Source organism: Amblyraja radiata, chromosome 5, assembly GCF_010909765.2.
Source record: "Amblyraja radiata isolate CabotCenter1 chromosome 5, sAmbRad1.1.pri, whole genome shotgun sequence".
NCBI classification, from domain to species: Eukaryota; Metazoa; Chordata; class Chondrichthyes; order Rajiformes; family Rajidae; genus Amblyraja; species Amblyraja radiata.
This window is the reverse complement of record NC_045960.1, coordinates 94,003,311-94,021,645: the sequence shown is the minus strand read 5'-3', so window position 1 is coordinate 94,021,645 and position 18,335 is coordinate 94,003,311. Positions and strand designations below refer to the sequence as shown.

Genomic DNA, 18,335 nt, shown 5'->3' with positions numbered 1-18,335 from the left:
ATTGTGGGCGGAAGGAAAAAGGGAAAAAACCTCAGCAATTTTAAGAAAAAGCAGTAGAGTGGTTCAGTAAAGCTAGTCCCTGGTGAGATAGGAGTTTAAAGTCCTAATGGCCTCTGGGAAGAAACTCCTTCTCAACCTCTCCGTTCTCACCGCATGGCAACGGAGGCGTTTGCCTGACCGTAGCAGCTGGAACAGTCCGTTGCAGGGGTGGAAGGGGTCTCCCATGATTTTATTGGCGCTGGAGTTGCACCTCCTGATGTATAGTTCCTGCAGGGGGGCGAGTGAAGTTCCCATAGTGCGTTTGGCCGAACGCAGTACTCTCTGCAGAGCCTTCTTGTCCTGGGCAGAGCAATTCCCAAACCAGATTGTAATATCCAAAAGATTCTTAAACGCCGTTATTGTTCCATGCGCCTACCTACTGTGTCAAAAAACTTGTCCTGCAATCTCCTTTGAACTTTGCCACTCCCACTGTAAATCTATGCAGTATTTGATATTTCCAAAAGATTCTGTCTGTCTACCCTATCTAATACTCTCTAATGTTATATATGTGTATCCGGTCTCCCCTCAGCCTCTGTTTTTCCAGAGGTTGGGAACTGTTTGTTATCTTGCTTTGTAACTCCCGGTGCCGGTCCCTGTCAGAATCTGCTCGCACGGCGTGATCCAAACACCGATCCAAAGGTGTGGGCTGCTGTTTCAGGTGAAGGGTCATCAGCTGTGCGGGAGTCACAGTCCCTCAGCACAACACTCGTCCTTGGCGAGCGCAGGCTCAATGAGCGGTGGCACCTGTGGTCTGACCCAGAGCTGACTGTGCTCCACGGGGCAGGGTGGGAATGACGTCGCTGGGCTGCCCACCACGGACATGGATCTCACAGCTAACCCCCCTCCTGGTCTCATCTGTTCCCCCAGCTCCCAAGCTGCAGAAAGGAGTGACCTACCCATCGATCCTGGAATACCTACCTCCACGACGCTCTAGTATAAGAACCGGTAATTTGACGCGTGTGTGTGTGTCTTTGTGTGTGTGTGTGTATGTGTCTTTGTGTGTGTGTCTTTATGTGTGTGTGTCTTTGTGTGTCTTTGTGTGTGTGTGTGTGTGTCTTTGTGTGTGTGTGTGTGTGTTTGTGTGTGTGTGTGTGTGTGTGTGCGAGTTTGTGTGTGTGGGAGTCTTTGTGTGTGTGTGTGTGTGTGTGTGTATGTGTGTGTGTGTATGCGAGTTTGTGTGTGTGGGAGTCTTTGTGTGTGTGTGTGTGTGTGTGTGTGTGTGTGTGTGTCTTTGTGTGTGTGTGTGTGTGTGTGTGTGTGTGTGTGTGTGTGTGTGTGTGTGGGAGTCTTTGTGTGTGTGTGTGTGTGAGAGGGGAGAGGAGATGGGAGGGCAGGGGAAAGAGAGAGGAGGATGGCAAGGTGGGTGGTGCGGGGTGGGTTGCGAGGGGCGGGGGAGGGTGGTGGTAGTGGTGAAGGGCGGGGTTAGGGTGGGTCTGTGGCCCCTCATTCACTGACCTTGTTTCTATCTGGCTCTGTGCTCTGGGCAGCAGCGAGGCTGAAGACCACGGCAGCGCCGGCACCCACCAGCATCCCCATCGCCCGGCAGCCCGCGACCCCGCGGCCGGCTCCACGCCAACTCTCCCCGACCCACCTCCCCCAGCCCGAAACCCCCGGGGCGACCCCCGCCTCTCGACAGCCCGCCTCGCCGTGGCCAGGGGCAAGGGAACCAGGTGAGTGGGGTGGAGAATGCAGGGGTGGGACATGGATCAGTACAGCACAGGAACAGGACCTTGGAAAAAGGTTCTGGTGGTCTGCCCTATAATTGTGTCATTCTCCCACTCCGGCCCTCTCTCTTCCCCCCCCCCCCCCCCCCCCGATCCTCCCTCTCTTGACCTTCGCTCTCCGGCCCTCTCTCTGTGAATCTTCTCTTTCTGACTCTCTTTCCCCCCCCCTCCCCCATTATCTCTTTCTCTCCCCCTCCTCTCTCTCCCCTCCTCTCTCTCCCCTCCTCTCTCCCCCCCTCTTCTCTCTCCACCTCCCCTCCCCCCTTCTCTCTCCCTCTCCCCCTCCTCTCCCTTTCCCCCCTCCTCTCTCCCCCTTCTCCTTCTCTCTCTCCCCTCCTCCTCTCTTTCCCCCCCCCTCTCATCCTCTTCCCCCCTCCTCCTCTACTTCTCTCTCCCACTTCTCCTCCTCTCTCCCCCTTCTCCTCCTCTCTCCCCCCCTCTCTCCTCCTCTCTCCCCCCCCTCTCATCCTCTCTCTCTGGACGGTCGTAGGATTATTAACTCTCTCTCGTCGAGGACTGTCCCTTTAACACAGTGCCGCTAGTTTTCACAACGCACTACTGTGGGTGAATCTTGTTAACCCACGTCTAACGCCTTGTTTTGGTTCCAGGCCACGGTCACTCTGTAGTGGGCACTGGGCAGCGATCAGGTAAGTAGCCGGCACTGTCTGTCTCTCTGTCTCTCTAACTGATGCCTCTGGCATATGATGCTGTCAAAGTCCAGGCTGACTGAGTGACCTTTCCTTACCAGCGTTCCGGGAGTCGGGATTGTCCGGGTTTGCCGACAGCTTCTACCCTCTGCCGCATGCAGGTACCACACCGCCCCTCCGCTCTCTTGTATTCAATGTGTGGGTGGGATCGCTCTGTGTAATGCCGCATCTTGCTCTTGTTGCCACCAGGGGTTCACCGGTCAGAGCCGGCCGTCGCGGTACGTCAGACGGGAGGCCTGGGCCCCACTCACGGTGGGTAACTCGCAACATGTGGACACCACAGACACAACCCCTGGCACCCAACACTCCTACACCCTGCCCCCTCTACACACTCCTGTCCCTTTATTTATCTGCTTTTCATCTTTCTTTCCCTCTTTTAACCTCGCCTCCTTTCTTCTTTTCTCTATCTCATTCTATCTACTTTATTTATTTTCTCTCTGCTTCTTCTTTTCCTCATCATCTCTTTTCCCCTTCCTCTGTTTTCTTCCTCTTCCTCTCTTTTTTTCTCTTCCTCTCTTTTTTCCTCTTCCTTGCTTTCTCATTCCTCTCCCATTCCTCTCTTTCTCATTCCTCTCTTCTCTCTCTTCCTCTCTTTCTCATTCCTCTCCTCTCTCTCTCCCTCATTCCTCCTCTCTCACCCTCTCTGGACATAGCTTGTTCTCTCTCACCCCTCCGGAGGGAGGGTTTGGGAGCAGTGGGCTGCTGTGATCTCTTCCCTCACACTCTGACGGTGACTCTTTTGCGACAGGTTTCACCAGACAAGCTCAGCTGGCACGGCCCAGATCGGATTGGCTGGTTCCTCCGGTAAAACAACACGGTGAGTGAACCGCCGCCACTGATCCATCGCTCCGCAGTCCACAGCCCCCACAACATGCACATGGGTGGGTTCACAACATATGGGGAGATTCACAATGAAGGCCAGAGCAAAGACCACGGAGCTCTATGATCTTTGGGCCAGAGCTTCATCCATCGCTACATGAGCTGTGGCTTCCAACACGGGCTCCTCTCTAGCAGTGGAGTACATTGAGACTGCCTTGTCTTGTGTAAAGTTCCCCAGAACAGTAAATACATTGTCCTTCAGACATTCCACTGACTCAGCAATTTTTGCTTCAGCGAGTGCATTATTGTGAAGGGGAATTGGTGGGGGACACACAAATATATAAATACAGCTGAGAAATAGAGCCATAGGTTTGGAGTTGGGAAGACTGATAATTCTGGGAAATATAACGGAGTTCGTGTGGCCCAGTCATGGTCACACCTAGGGTTGCCAGCGTTCTCACTCCCAAATAAGGGACAAAAGGTCAAAATAAGGGACAAATTCCCGAGGGCAATTTGTTGACCGACTCGGCCGTGGATGGGTGAATGGTGAGTTGGCCCGGGTGCTGGACTGCACACAAAGCCCAGCCGGCGGGCCAGCTGAGGAGTATTGGCCCGCGCTCAAAGTCCGGCACCCTGATCCAACTCATGAACCAATGATCGGCCATGAGAAGGAGGGGAGATGGTGTCGGCTGTAAGAGAAATTCCGAAGGTTGGGCAGCTGGCCGGGCTGCCGACCGACGGGGCCACAGGCCAGGCGCTGCTGCTGCACTCCATGGGCTGCACTACGTTGGGACGGGTGAGGCGGGACCGGATGCAGCGCTCCCCTCAACCCGATAGTAGCAGTCAAATACGGGGCAAGGGCGGTCCCGTATGGGACAAACCAATTTAGCCCAATATATGGGATGTCCAGGCTAATACGGGACAGTTGGCAACCCGAGTCACACCATTGTGTGTGTGTACATACGCACATGTATAATCTATGTGTGTGTACGTGTTTGCATTTGCATGTGTGTGCATGCACATTATGTCAGTGTGCACAATGTGTATATATGTGTCGGTGAGATTGTGCGTGCGAGAGTCCACGTGTGGGTGAGAGTCAGTGTGCATGAGAGAGTTTGTTTATGTGTGAGTGAGTGTGTGCACAAGTGTGTGAGTGTTATGGAGAGATGATATCGACACAGATTATTCATGTACTGTGCAAATTTTCTATCTGGGGGAGTTTGATTCCTGTGGTGTAATGGGAGGTGGGAGGAGAGTTGCGTTGTCCTTGCGGTGTCAAAGCCTGCCCCTCCTCTGCCCTGCGGTACGATGGTGTCGAGGCTCCCCGCACACGTCTACAGTTCCATTGATGGTGTTTAACAGGCGACTCTCCCTGTGTCTACAGCTGACTATGCTGGCCTGTCCCCCGACCCTGCCTACTCCTGGAGTGAAGTGAAGACCCATGCCAACCCAGGTCAGGTTCACTGAAGCACAAACTAACCCCCACCTCTCTGAAGGGTGTGTTTCCCTGCAGTACCACGGGGAGAAGGGCTGTGAGTGTGTGGGGATGGGGGGCGGGTTCCGGTTAGTGCACGTTGGGTGGGATGGGAACAGGATGTGCCCTGGTTGGGTGGGGGTGGGATTGTCAGACATAGTGGCTTTGGTGCAGGCATCCAGATGGATGCAAGTTGTTGATGTGACAGGGTTGGGAGGGAGCAAGTCTAAAGGCCTTAACTGGACGGGTGCAGGTGGTGGGATCATGGAGGTTGGAGTAAAGTGCAGGTTGGGGTGGATGTAGGATGTTTTTTTCCGGATGGGGTTGTAGCACAGAGTGGGATGGGCGCAGGTGGTGGGTGTGACTTGGTTGGTTGGGGACAAGTCTGTCGGCCTCAACAGAATGGGTGCAGGCGGTGTGATGGGTTCAGGAGGGGGTGGTAGGTGAAGCTCAGGATGAGAATGCGGTAGGTGAAGCTCAGGATGAGAATGCGGATTGGAGTCTGGGAGACGCTTTTCTTTCCCACATAAGGATGGCTGCTCCACATTGTCCACACCAGTTCTGGTGGCCGTTCACCAGTGGGAGCTGCAGAGTCCTGCAGGAGGGTGGTGCCAGAGAAACAGGAACATGTGGAAAACTAGGAAGATGGTCAAAGTTATTGGCCGTCCATCACAGTGGGGAATATGAGGTCACAATGGACGAGCTGCCTGCCCCGGTGGAGACTTGGAGGTAATCCTGGAGCCTGGTGCGAGTGGGGGTGGAGTGGGAGTGGGAGTGGAGTCATAGCAAAAGGATTTGAGTATAAGAGCAGGGAGGTTCTACTGCAGTTGTACAGGGTCTTGGTGAGACCACACCTGGAGTATTGCGTACAGTTTTGGTCTCCTAATCTGAGGAAGGACATTATTGCCATAGAGGGAGTACAGAGAAGGTTCACCAGACTGATTCCTGGGATGTCAGGGCTTTCATATGAAGAAAGACTGGATAGACTCGGCTTGTACTCGATAGAATTCAGAAGATTGAGGGGGGATCTTATAGAAACGTACAAAATTTTAAGGGGTTGGACAGGCTAGTTGCAGGAAGATTGTTCCCGATGTTGGGGTCACAGTTTAAGGATAAGGGGGAAGTCTTTTAGGACCGAGATGAGAAAAACATTTTTCACACAGAGAGTGGTGAATCTCTGGAACTCTCTGCCACAGAAGTTAGTTGAGGCCAGTTCATTGGCTATATTTAAGAGGGAGTTAGATGTGACCCTTGTGGCTAAAGGGATCAGGGGGTATGGAGAGAAGGCAGGTACGGGATACTGAGTTGGATGATCAGCCATGATCATATTGAATGGCGGTGCAGGCTCGAAGGGCCGAATGGCCTACTCCTGCAGCTATGTTCTATGTTTCTGTGAGTGTGGACGGCTTTCTGACTTTGGGCAGACGGGGACTGCAGAGAGAGTACAGCGGTCAGTGAAGGAGCGTGTGTGTGTGTGGCCCGGACATTGAGCTGATGGCTGTGGGTCTCCACTTAAGCTGGGTGCCCTAGGGATTATCACACGTGGCTGTTTATATTTAATCTTTATGTAGTTTTGTATCTTGGTGCTTTTTTGGTATGACTGTGTGGTAAATCAAACTTCACTGTACCTCAGTACACGTGACAATAAAGGACCATTACACCATTAATTCCTGCTGCCATCATCCCAAAGTCCTCTCTGGACATCCAGCAGACTCCGACCATAATGGCGGTGAGGAGTTGACCTCTCTCCCCTGGGTCAGGGCCCGAGGGTTGGGAAGCATTGCTGCCCTCTGCCCGAGAGGTGATCCGTGTCTAATAACCGCTGCTGGAGTGTGCAGGTAGAATCCCACCTCTTGCCTTGTCCTCCCACCCACCACACCCCACGCACTGTAGATCAGGCCTGGCTAACTGTTGTCACACTTACAGCGTACAGCTCCAAGCCCGGGCCGACTGAATACGAGAAGTGGTTACTGGACCTCGATCAGAACGCTCGCAGTAAGTACACTTGGTACTGTTGTGCCGATTACATAACAATGTCCCAGTTTAATTCATGTCACAGGCCTGGCCAGTTATCTGCAGTAGGGGGTACACAAAAATGCTGGAGAAACTCAGCGGGTGCAGCAGCATCTATGGAGCGAAGGAGAAACGTTGCCTATCTCCTTCGCTCCATAGATGCTGCTACACCCGCTGAGTTTCTCCAGCATTTTTGTGTACCTTCAATTTTCCAGCATCTGCAGTTCCTTCTTGAACACTTCTGCAGTAGGGGCTTGTCCTACTCACCAAGACTCTTGCTGCCCTTGGATTTCGAGCCAATCCTCACGGATTTGCAGAGCAAAGTCCTGGCCGAACAGGAAAAGGTAGTGGATCAGAGAGGTCCTGGATCAGAGAGGTTTAAGGAATGCAACACGCGAGGTGGCCACGGGTTGACTTAGTCCAAAACTAGATGAGGGCAGGCTCCCCTTCATGAGGTGGGAGACCGGTCGTGGGTGGGTGCGAGCCAGTGTAGCTCTCAGGAACGGTATTAAGGAACTCCAGGTGTAGCATCACAACACGAGGGTGCATTCTGATCTCCCATCCTTCCAGCTGTTGGGATGGACCACAGGTTCTCCTGACTTCTCTCTCTGAGCTGTTGCTGGACTGATTCTGGGATTGTGGAGAGAAGTGTTCAGATTCATCTTCCCATCACCCTCACCCACTCTCCACGCCCTCTGAATCCCTCTCTCCCCTTGTTTCTATCCTGTGTCTTTCAATTCAAAATTCATCAGGAAATGGAGGAGAAATCTCTTCCCCTGTTGAGTGTTGGGAATGTGGAACTCGCTGGCTCTGGAAGGATATGACTGAGCAGCAGGATGCATTTAACAGGGGGGGGGGTGATGTAGGTGGGATAAGCTGAGGGTGATATCGGGTGTTTGTGGCAGGAGTATAAATCCCAGCAAGCAGCAGCTGGGCTGAATGGACTGCCGTTATGATGCAAAGACAATACCATTCAATGTGACCTGAGACAGGACAAGCACAGGAGGAATCTGTGGTGTTGCCAAATTCTTCCTGCTCTGTGCACGAGTTTGCTGTAAGCTATCAGTGTTGATCAGGTTATGGTGATTAGTCTGTGTCATGAAGGGCAGTGAAATAGAGCAGACTTTATTGGACCAGAAATTGATCAGACTTGGCCCAATAATTAGACACAAAATGTTGGAGTAACTTAGCGAGTCAGGCAGTGTCTCTGGAGAAAAGGAATAGGTGACGTTTTGGTTCGGAACCCTTCTTCAGATCCTGCTTTGGTATAAACCAGTATCTGCTGTTCCATCATACACATTTAGTTCAATAATTGTTCTGTTTAACTTATCAGACCACCGAGTCCAGGATCACCGAGTCCACGATCCAAGCTTAGGGACGTTCAGCTCGTTAGACCATGGTATGTGGCTCTGTATTTCACGTGTTGATTGTGCTTGTGCCAACTTTCACAGCTATGCAAGTGAGCATAGACATTCCCCTCACGATTTAACATTTTGTTTCGTTTAGACATACAGCGAGTAAATGGGCCCATCGGCCCACCAAGTCCACTCCACCAACCACCAATCACCCGTGTTGCACTAGTTGTTATCCCAGTTTCACATCCTGCAATTTACCTACAAACCTGCACGTCTTTGGCGAACACTTGTTGACATGGCTGCAAACAGCAACATTCTCTAATGCACTGTGGGCTGCTAATCAAAAACTCCCCTGGCGTGATTAATATTTCGGGGTCACAACAAATAAATGTTGCTATTATTTCATTGAAGGTCAAAGGCTTGCGGCACCAAGGAACAGACCATGGGAATACAGCCCAGAGTCGCCCACGTTGCCAAGTATGTGAATCATTTCTGGTGTTACATTCAACATGTCACAAGATAATGCACCACTGACTTTCTCTTGTGTTTACATTCACAAAGAAAAAGCCATAAAAACATTCCTTTGTACAGAAGGCTGCCATAAAAACACAGGAGAAGGCCTCTGGCCTGTACGATGGTTAATCCCTCCTCCACTAGTAGATATTATTCTGCTGATTAGTTACAGTGGCTGTTTATCTGTAGATTTACATTTGGTTTTATTCCTTTGAAGTAGTTATTCCATCTCATGGTGATTGTATTCAATTTATTGTCATTATCTCATAAGAGACAACAAAATGGATTTTCCTTACAATCAAGAAACATAAAATAAATAATAAATAAATAAAACATATTTAAAAATAAAATTAAAAAAAAGCACAAACACAGAAGTCCATGACACAACACAACCCCACAGGTGATTGTCATTTTGATGTGGACAGTTTGAATTCTCTGAATGGACTTTCCTGTATCTTACGGTATAACGCACTAGGGCAGGTGTGTGAAACATTGTATTGTGGGGTTTTAAGCTGAATAGGAGGCAACAGCATATGAGTGTCTCGTCTCAGGGATCTAAAGCCGAGGCATAGTTTGTTATCCTCATTAAAAATCTGAGCTAAACCTTTTGGTTGCCTTATTCCCCTCCAGATCAGAACACCGATGAAACAGAGATTAATTTTTGGAAATCGGACTTTGATGCCAGGGGTGAGTTAAACTTTGAGCGCATGGTTACAACAACTACTTTGTATAGTAAGGCATAAAAAGCTACAGGACCAATTGCAGGTGAATGTAGGTGGTACTGATAAGTACAATGGTTGGCATGGACGTGGTATTTATGTGCCGTACGGCTCCATGTAAACTTGGATAATTCACTGTCTTCTTCGTTTTGGTCTCCAGTTTACCAGGAACTGTTTCCTGCAATACCTTTAAACAAAAGCAGCAAGTACCCATTATATCCTGCACTGTAGTAGGATGTGATATCCTGCAGTGCATCCCAGCTGAAAGTAAAATCAAAGATATATGGATAGGCACTTTGGGAAGCTCTATTCTGGATAGATGTGTCCTGACTAGCTGGGGAATCATTGGGGCTGAGGATGAGGAAGGATTATTGATGGTAAACACACTGATTTCGGCTTTCTCCTGTACCAGGTTTCAGCACAAGAGACCAAGACTTCATTGAGAAGCTGGTTTCCCGAGGAGATCCAAGTACGTACACATTTTTGCCTCATTGTTGCCTGTAAAGAGTTTGAACAAAGTTATATTTTACCACTGGCCACGTGGACCTCAGCCATGATCACATTGAATGGTGCTGCTGGCTCGAAGGGCCGAATGTCCTACTCCTGCACCTATTGTCTATTGTCTACATTTTATGAAGTCAAGCTCCCAACAAGGAGCTCCACCTGACACCACACGCCAGAAGGTTGGGAAACAAGTCTCCTGGTGAGGGTGGTGTGGGGCTAATCTTTCGCCACCATTGCGGATTGCTCATCACCCCTCCCCATCTCATCTGGTACCACACCTCTCCCTCTGCCTCGATTGGCTATCTTCCCTCTTGCATTTGTCAAGAATTGACTGATTCTTTGCCTCCACAGATGCTGCTTGACCCACTGAGTTCATCCAGCAGTTTGTTTTTCGCTTGCAGATTGCAAGGTGGACCTGGCATTCCTGGTAGACGGAAGCTGGAGCATAGGAAGGCGAAGATTTGGAATCCAGAAGAAGTTCTTGATGAGTGTTGCAGAAACCCTTGATATTGGGATTGCAGGCCCGCTCATTGGCATCGTTCAGTTTGGGTGAGTAGAATCAACAGCAAAGTCAAAGCCCTGAGCTCAGGAACACTCTTCCCTTCCCCTCCTCGCCATCTTTTTAAAATTAATCTCCTTCATCAAAGATGACAAAATCATGAGAGGAATAGATCGGGTAGATGCATAGTGTCTCTTGTCCAGAGGAGGGGAATCAAGAACCAGAGAACATAGGTTTAAGGTGAGGGGGGAGGGGGTGGGGAAAGATTTAATAGGAATCTGAGGGGTGAATCTTCCACATGGAGGGTGGTGGGTGTATGGAACGAGCTGCCGGAGGAGGTAGTTGAAGCAGGTACTATCGTAACGTTTAAGAAACATTTATTCAGGTAGGTACATGGATAGGACAGGTTAAGATGGATATGAACCAAATGCAGGCTGGTGGGGCTAGTGTAGATGGGACACGTTGGTCGGCGTGGTCAAGTTGGGCCGAAGGACCTGTTTTCATACAGTATGCCTCTATGACTGTATCACAAATCTTTGATCATCTAACTGAAATTTAGCTTGGGAGCGATCTAGGAATGTACTGCCGATTCAGAGACACCATTTTGCAAAGAAGAATGCAAACAAGATAAGGAAGGAGAGCACTTTAAAATATTCTGGCTTTGTGAAAGGCATAACTTTCTTTATTGAATGTTAATGGAGAGCAATATTTTGTCATTACAGGAACAACGCTAGCATTGAATTCAACCTACAGACCTACCAGAATTCCCGTGATCTTAAAAGTGCCATCGAGAAGATTCCACAGAAAGGTGGTCTCTCCAATGTGGGTGAGTGCGATGTCCTTCGTAAGAGCCAGCAGTCTATCCCCTTCCAGAAGGATGTTATTTCAGTGCCTTGCACAGGGCAAGGCTTCACACTGTGTGCATGCTAGTGTATCAAAGCCACATTGGTGAACTTGTGTTTTAAGGAACCTTCTCAGAAGCTGATGACCAGCTTGCTGTCATCCATTTACAAGGGTTCCTTCACCCCAATTAAAACGTGCTGTTTAGGGCTTACTTTATTTTTGCTTCACTGGTAACTATCCCTACCCACTCAACTCCCCACTCCTTGCCTCCAACAACCTCACTCAGTTCAGCCGGCCCCATTTACCTCCCACCCAACCCCTCGAACTTTGCTCTTCTCCTATAACCCCATCCGCCTCGCCAGCATTTCCCCACCAGCCTCCCTATCACGCTTCCACCAGGAGATGGATCCTTTGTTTTCGAGTTGGCAGCTGTGCCAGCTCAAAACCATACTCTGATATTCCCAAACTCTGGAATTCCTTCTCAAACCATTCTACCTCTCTTTCCCTTATAATGTTATAAAGATTGAAAAGACTAGGCTTGTATTCACTGGAGTTTAGAAGGACGAGGGGGGATCTTATAAACATATAAAATTATAAAAGGACTGGACAAGCTAGATGCAGGAGAAATGTTCCCAATGTTGGGCGAGTCCAGAACCAGGGGCCACAGTCTTAGAATAAAAAGAGGTGAGAAAAAAACTTTATCACCCAGAGAGTTGTGAATTTGTGGAATTCCCTGCCACAGAGGGTAGTGGAGGCCAAGTCACTGGATGGATTTAAGAGAGAGTTAGATAGAGCTATAGGGGCTAGTGGAGTCAAGGGATATGGGGAGAAGGCAGGCACGGGTTATTGATAGGGGACGATCAGCCATGATCACAATGAATGTTTCTACGTTCCACAGAGCATCTGTGGTGAAACAGACCTGCTTTACTTCAGAAGCCCCTGCTGCAGTGGAGGTTAGCTTAAAGAGCATTATTGTTACTACTGCTCATCCTTCCGAGCCAGAAGGTTGTGGGTTCACCTCAAGTCACTCAGAGACTGGAGCACAAACATAAGGGCAGAGCTGAAGTGGTGCACCACTGACTGAGGTGGTGCCTGGTCTCCCTCGAGGATACAAGAGATTCAATGCTGCTATTTCACAGCGAGCAGGTGTGATCCGTCTCTTCTCTAGATTATTCCACCTACCCTACTGTGGGATCTTGCTGTGTGCATCTCTTGCATGGCAACTGCGACTGCATTACAAAACTACTTAGGCTGGGACTTCCTGAAATGGATGTGCACGGTGCCATAGAGATAGTTTATGTTGGATCAAAGCAGCGATTTCCTACTTTGGTGGACTCCACTCAACTAGATGAGAGTGCCCTTCGTTTGTTTGGTTGATTATCTTCTACAATTGTCCTCAAACGGACAGGAAACTGCCCGTGCAATGAATCTGAGGATCAACAACCTCACACTGGAACCCAGACTCTTCAGCTTGCACTTGTGGGCAGCAGGAGAAAGGGAAGCTCTGTTTAATGAAACTCTCATAAAGCCAGCAGCATGGGTTTCTCTCTGGTCATTCATGGCTGATCATCCAACTCAGTATCCTGTGGTGTTCAAGAAGGAACTGCAGATGCTGGAAGATCGAAGGTACACAAAACTCAGTATCCTGTACCTGCTTTCTCTCCATACCCCCTGATCCCTTTAGCCACAAGGGCCACATCTAACTCCCTCTTAAATATAGCCAATGAACTGGCCTCAACTACATTCTGTGGCAGAGAATTCCACAGATTCACCACTCTCTGTGTGAAAAATGTTTTTCTCATCTCGGTCCTAAAAGATTTCCCCCTTATCCTTAAACTGTGACCCCTTGTTCTGGACTTCCCCAACATCGGGAACAATCTTCCTGCATCTAGCCTGTCCAACCCCTTAAGAATTTTGTAAATTTCTATAAGATCCCCCCCTCAATCTTCTAAATTCTAGCGAGATTAGTGAATGGTCTGTGTCCTTTCTGTATGACCTCTGAGATCTATTTTCAGTGCACGATGCGCATTAGGTTATTAAGACTCAGTATTAATGTGATGACTTTTGACGGATTTGGGGTGGAGTATCTATCGCAGGGTCAACAACACGGCATTAAGGTTAACTGCCACAAATAGGGGTCATGAAATAGGTTGCGGATGATGACACTCCCCAGTATCTGTTTTCCTTTCTGTTCTCTGTGCCATCCAAAAACGTTCACTCTCTCTCTCTCTTTTTCTCACTGCTGCTAACTTTCTCCTTCTAGCGGTTCATCTGATGCCCTCCTCTCAGTCTGCCTCATTCCAGAGTTCTTACTTCCCAGTCTTTCTCTGTAGCTGTCAACACCAGGACCCCAGTGTCTCTACTGAGCGGTCAATCACTCAGAAGGTACACAAAAATGCTGGAGAAACTCAGCAGGTGCAGCAGCATCTATGGAGCGAAGGAAATAGGCAACGTTTCGGGTCGAAACGTTGCCTATTTCCTTCGCTCCATAGATGCTGCTGCACCCACTGAGTTTCTCCAGCATTTTTGTGTACCTTCGATTTTTCAGCATCTGCAGTTCCTTCTTAAACATAGTCAATCACTCGGGTTCAATTCTAATTTCCCCCCCTTCCTATCTTTGCACATCCCCAATCCTTTCCACTTGTCACTTTAATTTAATGTTTCATGTATTTTGTGTTTTTACGAATGTTGGTGGATCAATTTCCCTCCTGGAATAAATAAAGTTCTAGCGCATCGCAACAACAGGGTTTGACTGCAAGTTGGAAACCGATCACAGCATGGACCCTGTCTTTTTGCAGGCAGAGCTCTCAGTCACACCATCGGCAGCTTCTTCTCCAGCGAGCAAGGGAACCGCGGAGGGGCCCCCAACGTGGTGGTGGTCCTGGTGGATGGCTGGCCCACGGACAAGGTGGGGGAGACCGCTCGCCTCGCCAGGGAGTCCGGCATCAACATCTTCTTCATCACCGTGGAAGGTGCCGATCAAAACGAAAGGCAGAACATGGTGGAGAGTGACTTTGTGGACAAGGTGAACTCACAGATTCTGCAGCAGTCTAAACTATTGAGCATGTTAGCATATAGGAAACACTCCCTTCGGTCCAATTCATCCAGGACGACCAAATTGCTCAATCGAGCCAGTCCCACTTGCCTGTATTGGGCCATACCCTCTAATTCATTCCAAATGTCGTAATTGCACCCTCTATTACTCCCTCTGCTTGTTCCATTCATGCAAAACCCTTTGAGTGAAATAGTTGACCCTCAGTCCTTCTCTATGCCTCTCTCCCCTCTTGCTGTAAACCAGAGGGAACGGTTTAGAGGGCTATGGGTTAGGTGCAGGCAAATGGGATTAAAACAAGAACTGTTATCCTTGGGATCTGTGGGACCGTCAGCCAACGTAATGTAGCCACCATTGAAGATCTGGCACTGTGATGGGAAATCCATAAACTATCAGTATGAAGAAGGGTCTCGACTCCATATATAACCATATAACAATTACAGCACGGAAACAGGTCCTCTCGGCCCTTCTAGTCCGTGCCGAACACTTATTCTCACCTAGTCCCATCTGCCTGCGCTCAGACCATAACCCTCCATTCCTTTCCTGTCCATATACCTATCCAATTTATTTTTAAATGGTAAACAGTAAGACACGAAATGTCACCGATCCATGTTCTCCAGAGATGCTGCCTGACTGGCTGAGTTACTCCAGCAATTCCCTTTCTGTCTTCATAGCATTGCTCGCTGCACTGTTCTCATAATCTGCAGGAATCCCCAATCCCCACTTTCCCCTGACCTGGCCTGGACTAACCTTATTTTTGATGGCTTTGCTGCAGAGCATGTGAGGGAAAGTGTGCAGTTTAAAATACGGTGTTGAAGTCTGCAGTAGAGTTTGCTGGCCCTTTAATACACTTGTGGCCACAGATCAATTTCAACGCCACTGTTTTCCTTTCTGTTCTCTGTGCCATCCAAAAACTTTCGCTTTCTTTCTCTCTGCCGCTAACTTTCTCCTTCCAGTGGTTCATCTGATGCTCTCTTCTCAGTCTGTTCCAATCCAGAGTTCTTTCTTCCCAGTCTGTGTGGCCAAACTCGTGCTGTACAACACTGACTCTAATTTGAATGTTGGTACATGTTGATTCAGGGAATGTAAGGCTGTGAGTGGTTGGATGAATGGGGGCAATACTAGGGTGGCACATGTTGGGTTTGTAACCTTCTCTCTCTTTTCACACCAGTCTGTCTGTAGGACCACTGGTTACTTTGCCATCAATGTGCCCAGCTGGTTCCAGCTGCAGCATGCGGTTGTCCCGTTGGTCCACAGGGTGTGCGACACCGAGCGCCTGGTCTGCAGCAAGACCTGCCTCAACTCCGCCGACATCGGCTTTGTGGTGGACGGCTCGAGCAGCGTGGGCACTGACAACTTCCGCACCGTGCTGCAGTTCGTGGCCAACATCAGCCGTGAGTTTGAGATCTCAGACACTGCCACCCGGGTGGGCGTGGTGCAGTACACCTACGATCAGAGGCTGGAGTTTGGCTTTGGGGAACACAACACCAGGGAAGCAGTGTCCAGCGCCGTCAAGAACATTAGGTACTGGAGCGGAGGCACTAGCACAGGAGAAGCCATCACCTATGCCTCCAAACACCTCTTCAGCAAGTCCAAACCCAACAAGAGGAAGCTCATGATTGTCATCACTGACGGCCGCTCATATGATGATGTTCGGACTCCTGCGCTTGCTGCCCACAGGAATGGTAAGTCACTGCAGGGAGGAGTGGAGTGCTCTTCTACAAATTCTTCCGTTGGGTAATTGTCCCTTTTCACTTTTGAAAGCTTGTCTTCATCTGTCTCCACCTGACTTTCAGACGGGTCCAGATCACAACTCGCTGGGAGAAAAGGTTTTCAACTCTGCCCTTACTGGTTCACTTTAAATCCAAGCGTCCCAATCTTCTTAAAAGTGAGAACAGATTGTGCCTTATTTAGTTGGTTACATACGTTATAGCATGCAAAACAGTGTTTCACTCTACCTCAGTATACGTGACAATAAACCTAAACTTAGTTGGAAAGGTATGGTGTTCTGAAGATATAGCATGGAACCAGGCCCTTTGGCCCACCAAGTTAATGTCACTAATCGAGTACCCATTACACAAATGTTGCCCTAATCAATTTTATTCTCCCCATATTCTCATCGTTTACCCTCCCCTCCAGATTCTGCCACATGCACTTGGGGCAATTTACAGTGGCCAATTGATTCGCCAATTTACACGTCATTTGGGATGTGTGAGGAAACGGGAGCAACGCAGAGGAAATCCACGGTTACAGAGAGAAGGTGCAATCTCCACACAGACAACAGCAGAGATCAGGATTGAACCCAGATCTCTGGAGCTGTGAGGCTGCATTGTGCCACTGCGCTGGCCAAATATATGGCTGGATTAAATAACCATATAACAATTACAGCACGGAAACAGGCCATCTCAGCCCTTCTAGTCCATGCCGAACACTTACTCTCACCTAGTCCCATCTACCTGCACTCAGACCATAACCCTTCATTCCTTTCCCGTCCATATACCTATCCAATTTATTTTTAAATGATAAAATCGAACCTGCCTCCACCACTTCCACTGGAAGCTCATTCCACACAGCTACCACTCTCTGAGTAAAGAAGTTCCCCCTCATGTTACCCCTAAACTTCTGTCCCTTAATTCTCAAATCATGTCCTCTTATTTGAATCTTCCCTACTCTCAATGGAAAAAGCTTATCCACGTCAACTCTGTCTATCCCTCTCATAATTTTAAAGACCTCAATCAAGTCCCCCCTCAAGTCCCCCGGCACTCCAAAAAATAAAGACCTAACGTTCAACCTTTCTCTGTAACTTAGTTGCTGAAACCCAGGCAACATTCTAGTAAATCTCCTCTGTACTCTCTCTATTTTGTTGACATCTTTCCTATAATTTGGCGACCAGAATTGGCCTCACCAATGCCTTGTACAATTTTAACATTACATCCCAACTTCTATACTCAATGCTCTGATTTATAAAGGCCAACACACCAAAAGCTTTCTTTACCACTCTATCTACATGATATTCCACCTTCAGGGAACTATGCAGTTATTCCTAGATCCCTCTGTTCAACTGCATTCCTCAATTCGCTACCATTTACCATGTATGTCCTATTTTGATTTGTCCTGCCAAGATGTAGCACCTCATACTTATCAGCATTAAACTCCATCTGCCATCTTTCAGCCCACTCTTCCAAATGGCCTAAACCTCTCTGTAGACTTTGAAAATATACTTCATTATCCACAACACCACCTTTCTTAGTATCATCTGCATACTTACTAATCCAATTTACCACACCATCATCCAGATCATTGATGTATATGACAAACAACAGTGGACCCAACACAGATCCCTGAGGCACCCCACTAGTCACCGGCCTCCAACCTGACAAACAGCCATCCACCATTACTCTCTGGCATCTCCCATTCAGCCACTGTTGAATCCATCTTGCTACTCCACCATTAATACCCAACAATTGAACCTTCTTAACCAACCTTCCATGTGGAACCTTGTCAAAGGCCTTACTGAAGTCCATATAGACAACATCCACCGCTTTACCCTCATCAATTTCCCTAGTAACTTCTTCAAAAAATTCAAGAAGATTAGTCAAACATGACCTTCCAGGCACAAATCCATGTTGACTGTTCCTAATGAGACCCTGTTTATTCAGATGCTTATATATATTATCTCTAAGTATCCTTTCCATTAATTTGCCCACCACTGACGTCAAACTAACAGGTCTATAATTGCTAGGTTTACTCTTAGAACCCTTTTTAAACAATGGAACAACATGCGCAGTACGCCAATCCTCCGGCACCATTCCTGTTTCTAATGACATTTGAAATATTTCTGTTATAGCCCCTGCTATTTCTACACTAACTTCCCTCAACGTACTAGGGAATATCCTGTCAGGACCTGGAGACTTATCCACTTTTATATTTTTCAAAAGTGTCAGTACTTCCTCTTCTTTGAATCTCATAGTTTCCATAGCTCCCTTACCTCACATAATTCAATATCCTTCTCCTTGGTGAATACTGAAGAAAATAAATTGTTCAATATCTCCCCCATCTCTTTTGGCTCTGCAG

The 18,335-nt window shown here is 48.5% G+C and overlaps 1 protein-coding gene across 10 annotated transcripts in view; it reads left to right on the top strand.

The window, feature by feature from the left end:
* vit (vitrin) overlaps positions 1-18,335 on the top strand; it is a 42,290-nt gene that overhangs the window by 19,697 nt on the left and 4,258 nt on the right. For 3 of the 10 annotated variants that reach the window (XM_033021798.1, XM_033021796.1, XM_033021797.1), the window contains exons 6-21: positions 907-984; positions 1,527-1,709; positions 2,372-2,410; positions 2,512-2,571; positions 2,660-2,722; positions 3,219-3,287; positions 4,674-4,742; positions 6,690-6,758; positions 8,110-8,175; positions 8,543-8,608; positions 9,275-9,331; positions 9,776-9,832; positions 10,269-10,416; positions 11,089-11,192; positions 14,008-14,234; positions 15,433-15,946. In XM_033021798.1, coding sequence (XP_032877689.1) covers positions 907-984; positions 1,527-1,709; positions 2,372-2,410; positions 2,512-2,571; positions 2,660-2,722; positions 3,219-3,287; positions 4,674-4,742; positions 6,690-6,758; positions 8,110-8,175; positions 8,543-8,608; positions 9,275-9,331; positions 9,776-9,832; positions 10,269-10,416; positions 11,089-11,192; positions 14,008-14,234; positions 15,433-15,946 — 1,869 coding nt within the window. The remainder of the gene's footprint in view (positions 1-906; positions 985-1,526; positions 1,710-2,371; positions 2,411-2,511; positions 2,572-2,659; positions 2,723-3,218; positions 3,288-4,673; positions 4,743-6,689; positions 6,759-8,109; positions 8,176-8,542; positions 8,609-9,274; positions 9,332-9,775; positions 9,833-10,268; positions 10,417-11,088; positions 11,193-14,007; positions 14,235-15,432; positions 15,947-18,335) is intronic. The other 7 variants (XM_033021800.1, XM_033021802.1, XM_033021803.1 and 4 more) reach the window with 7 other exon arrangements.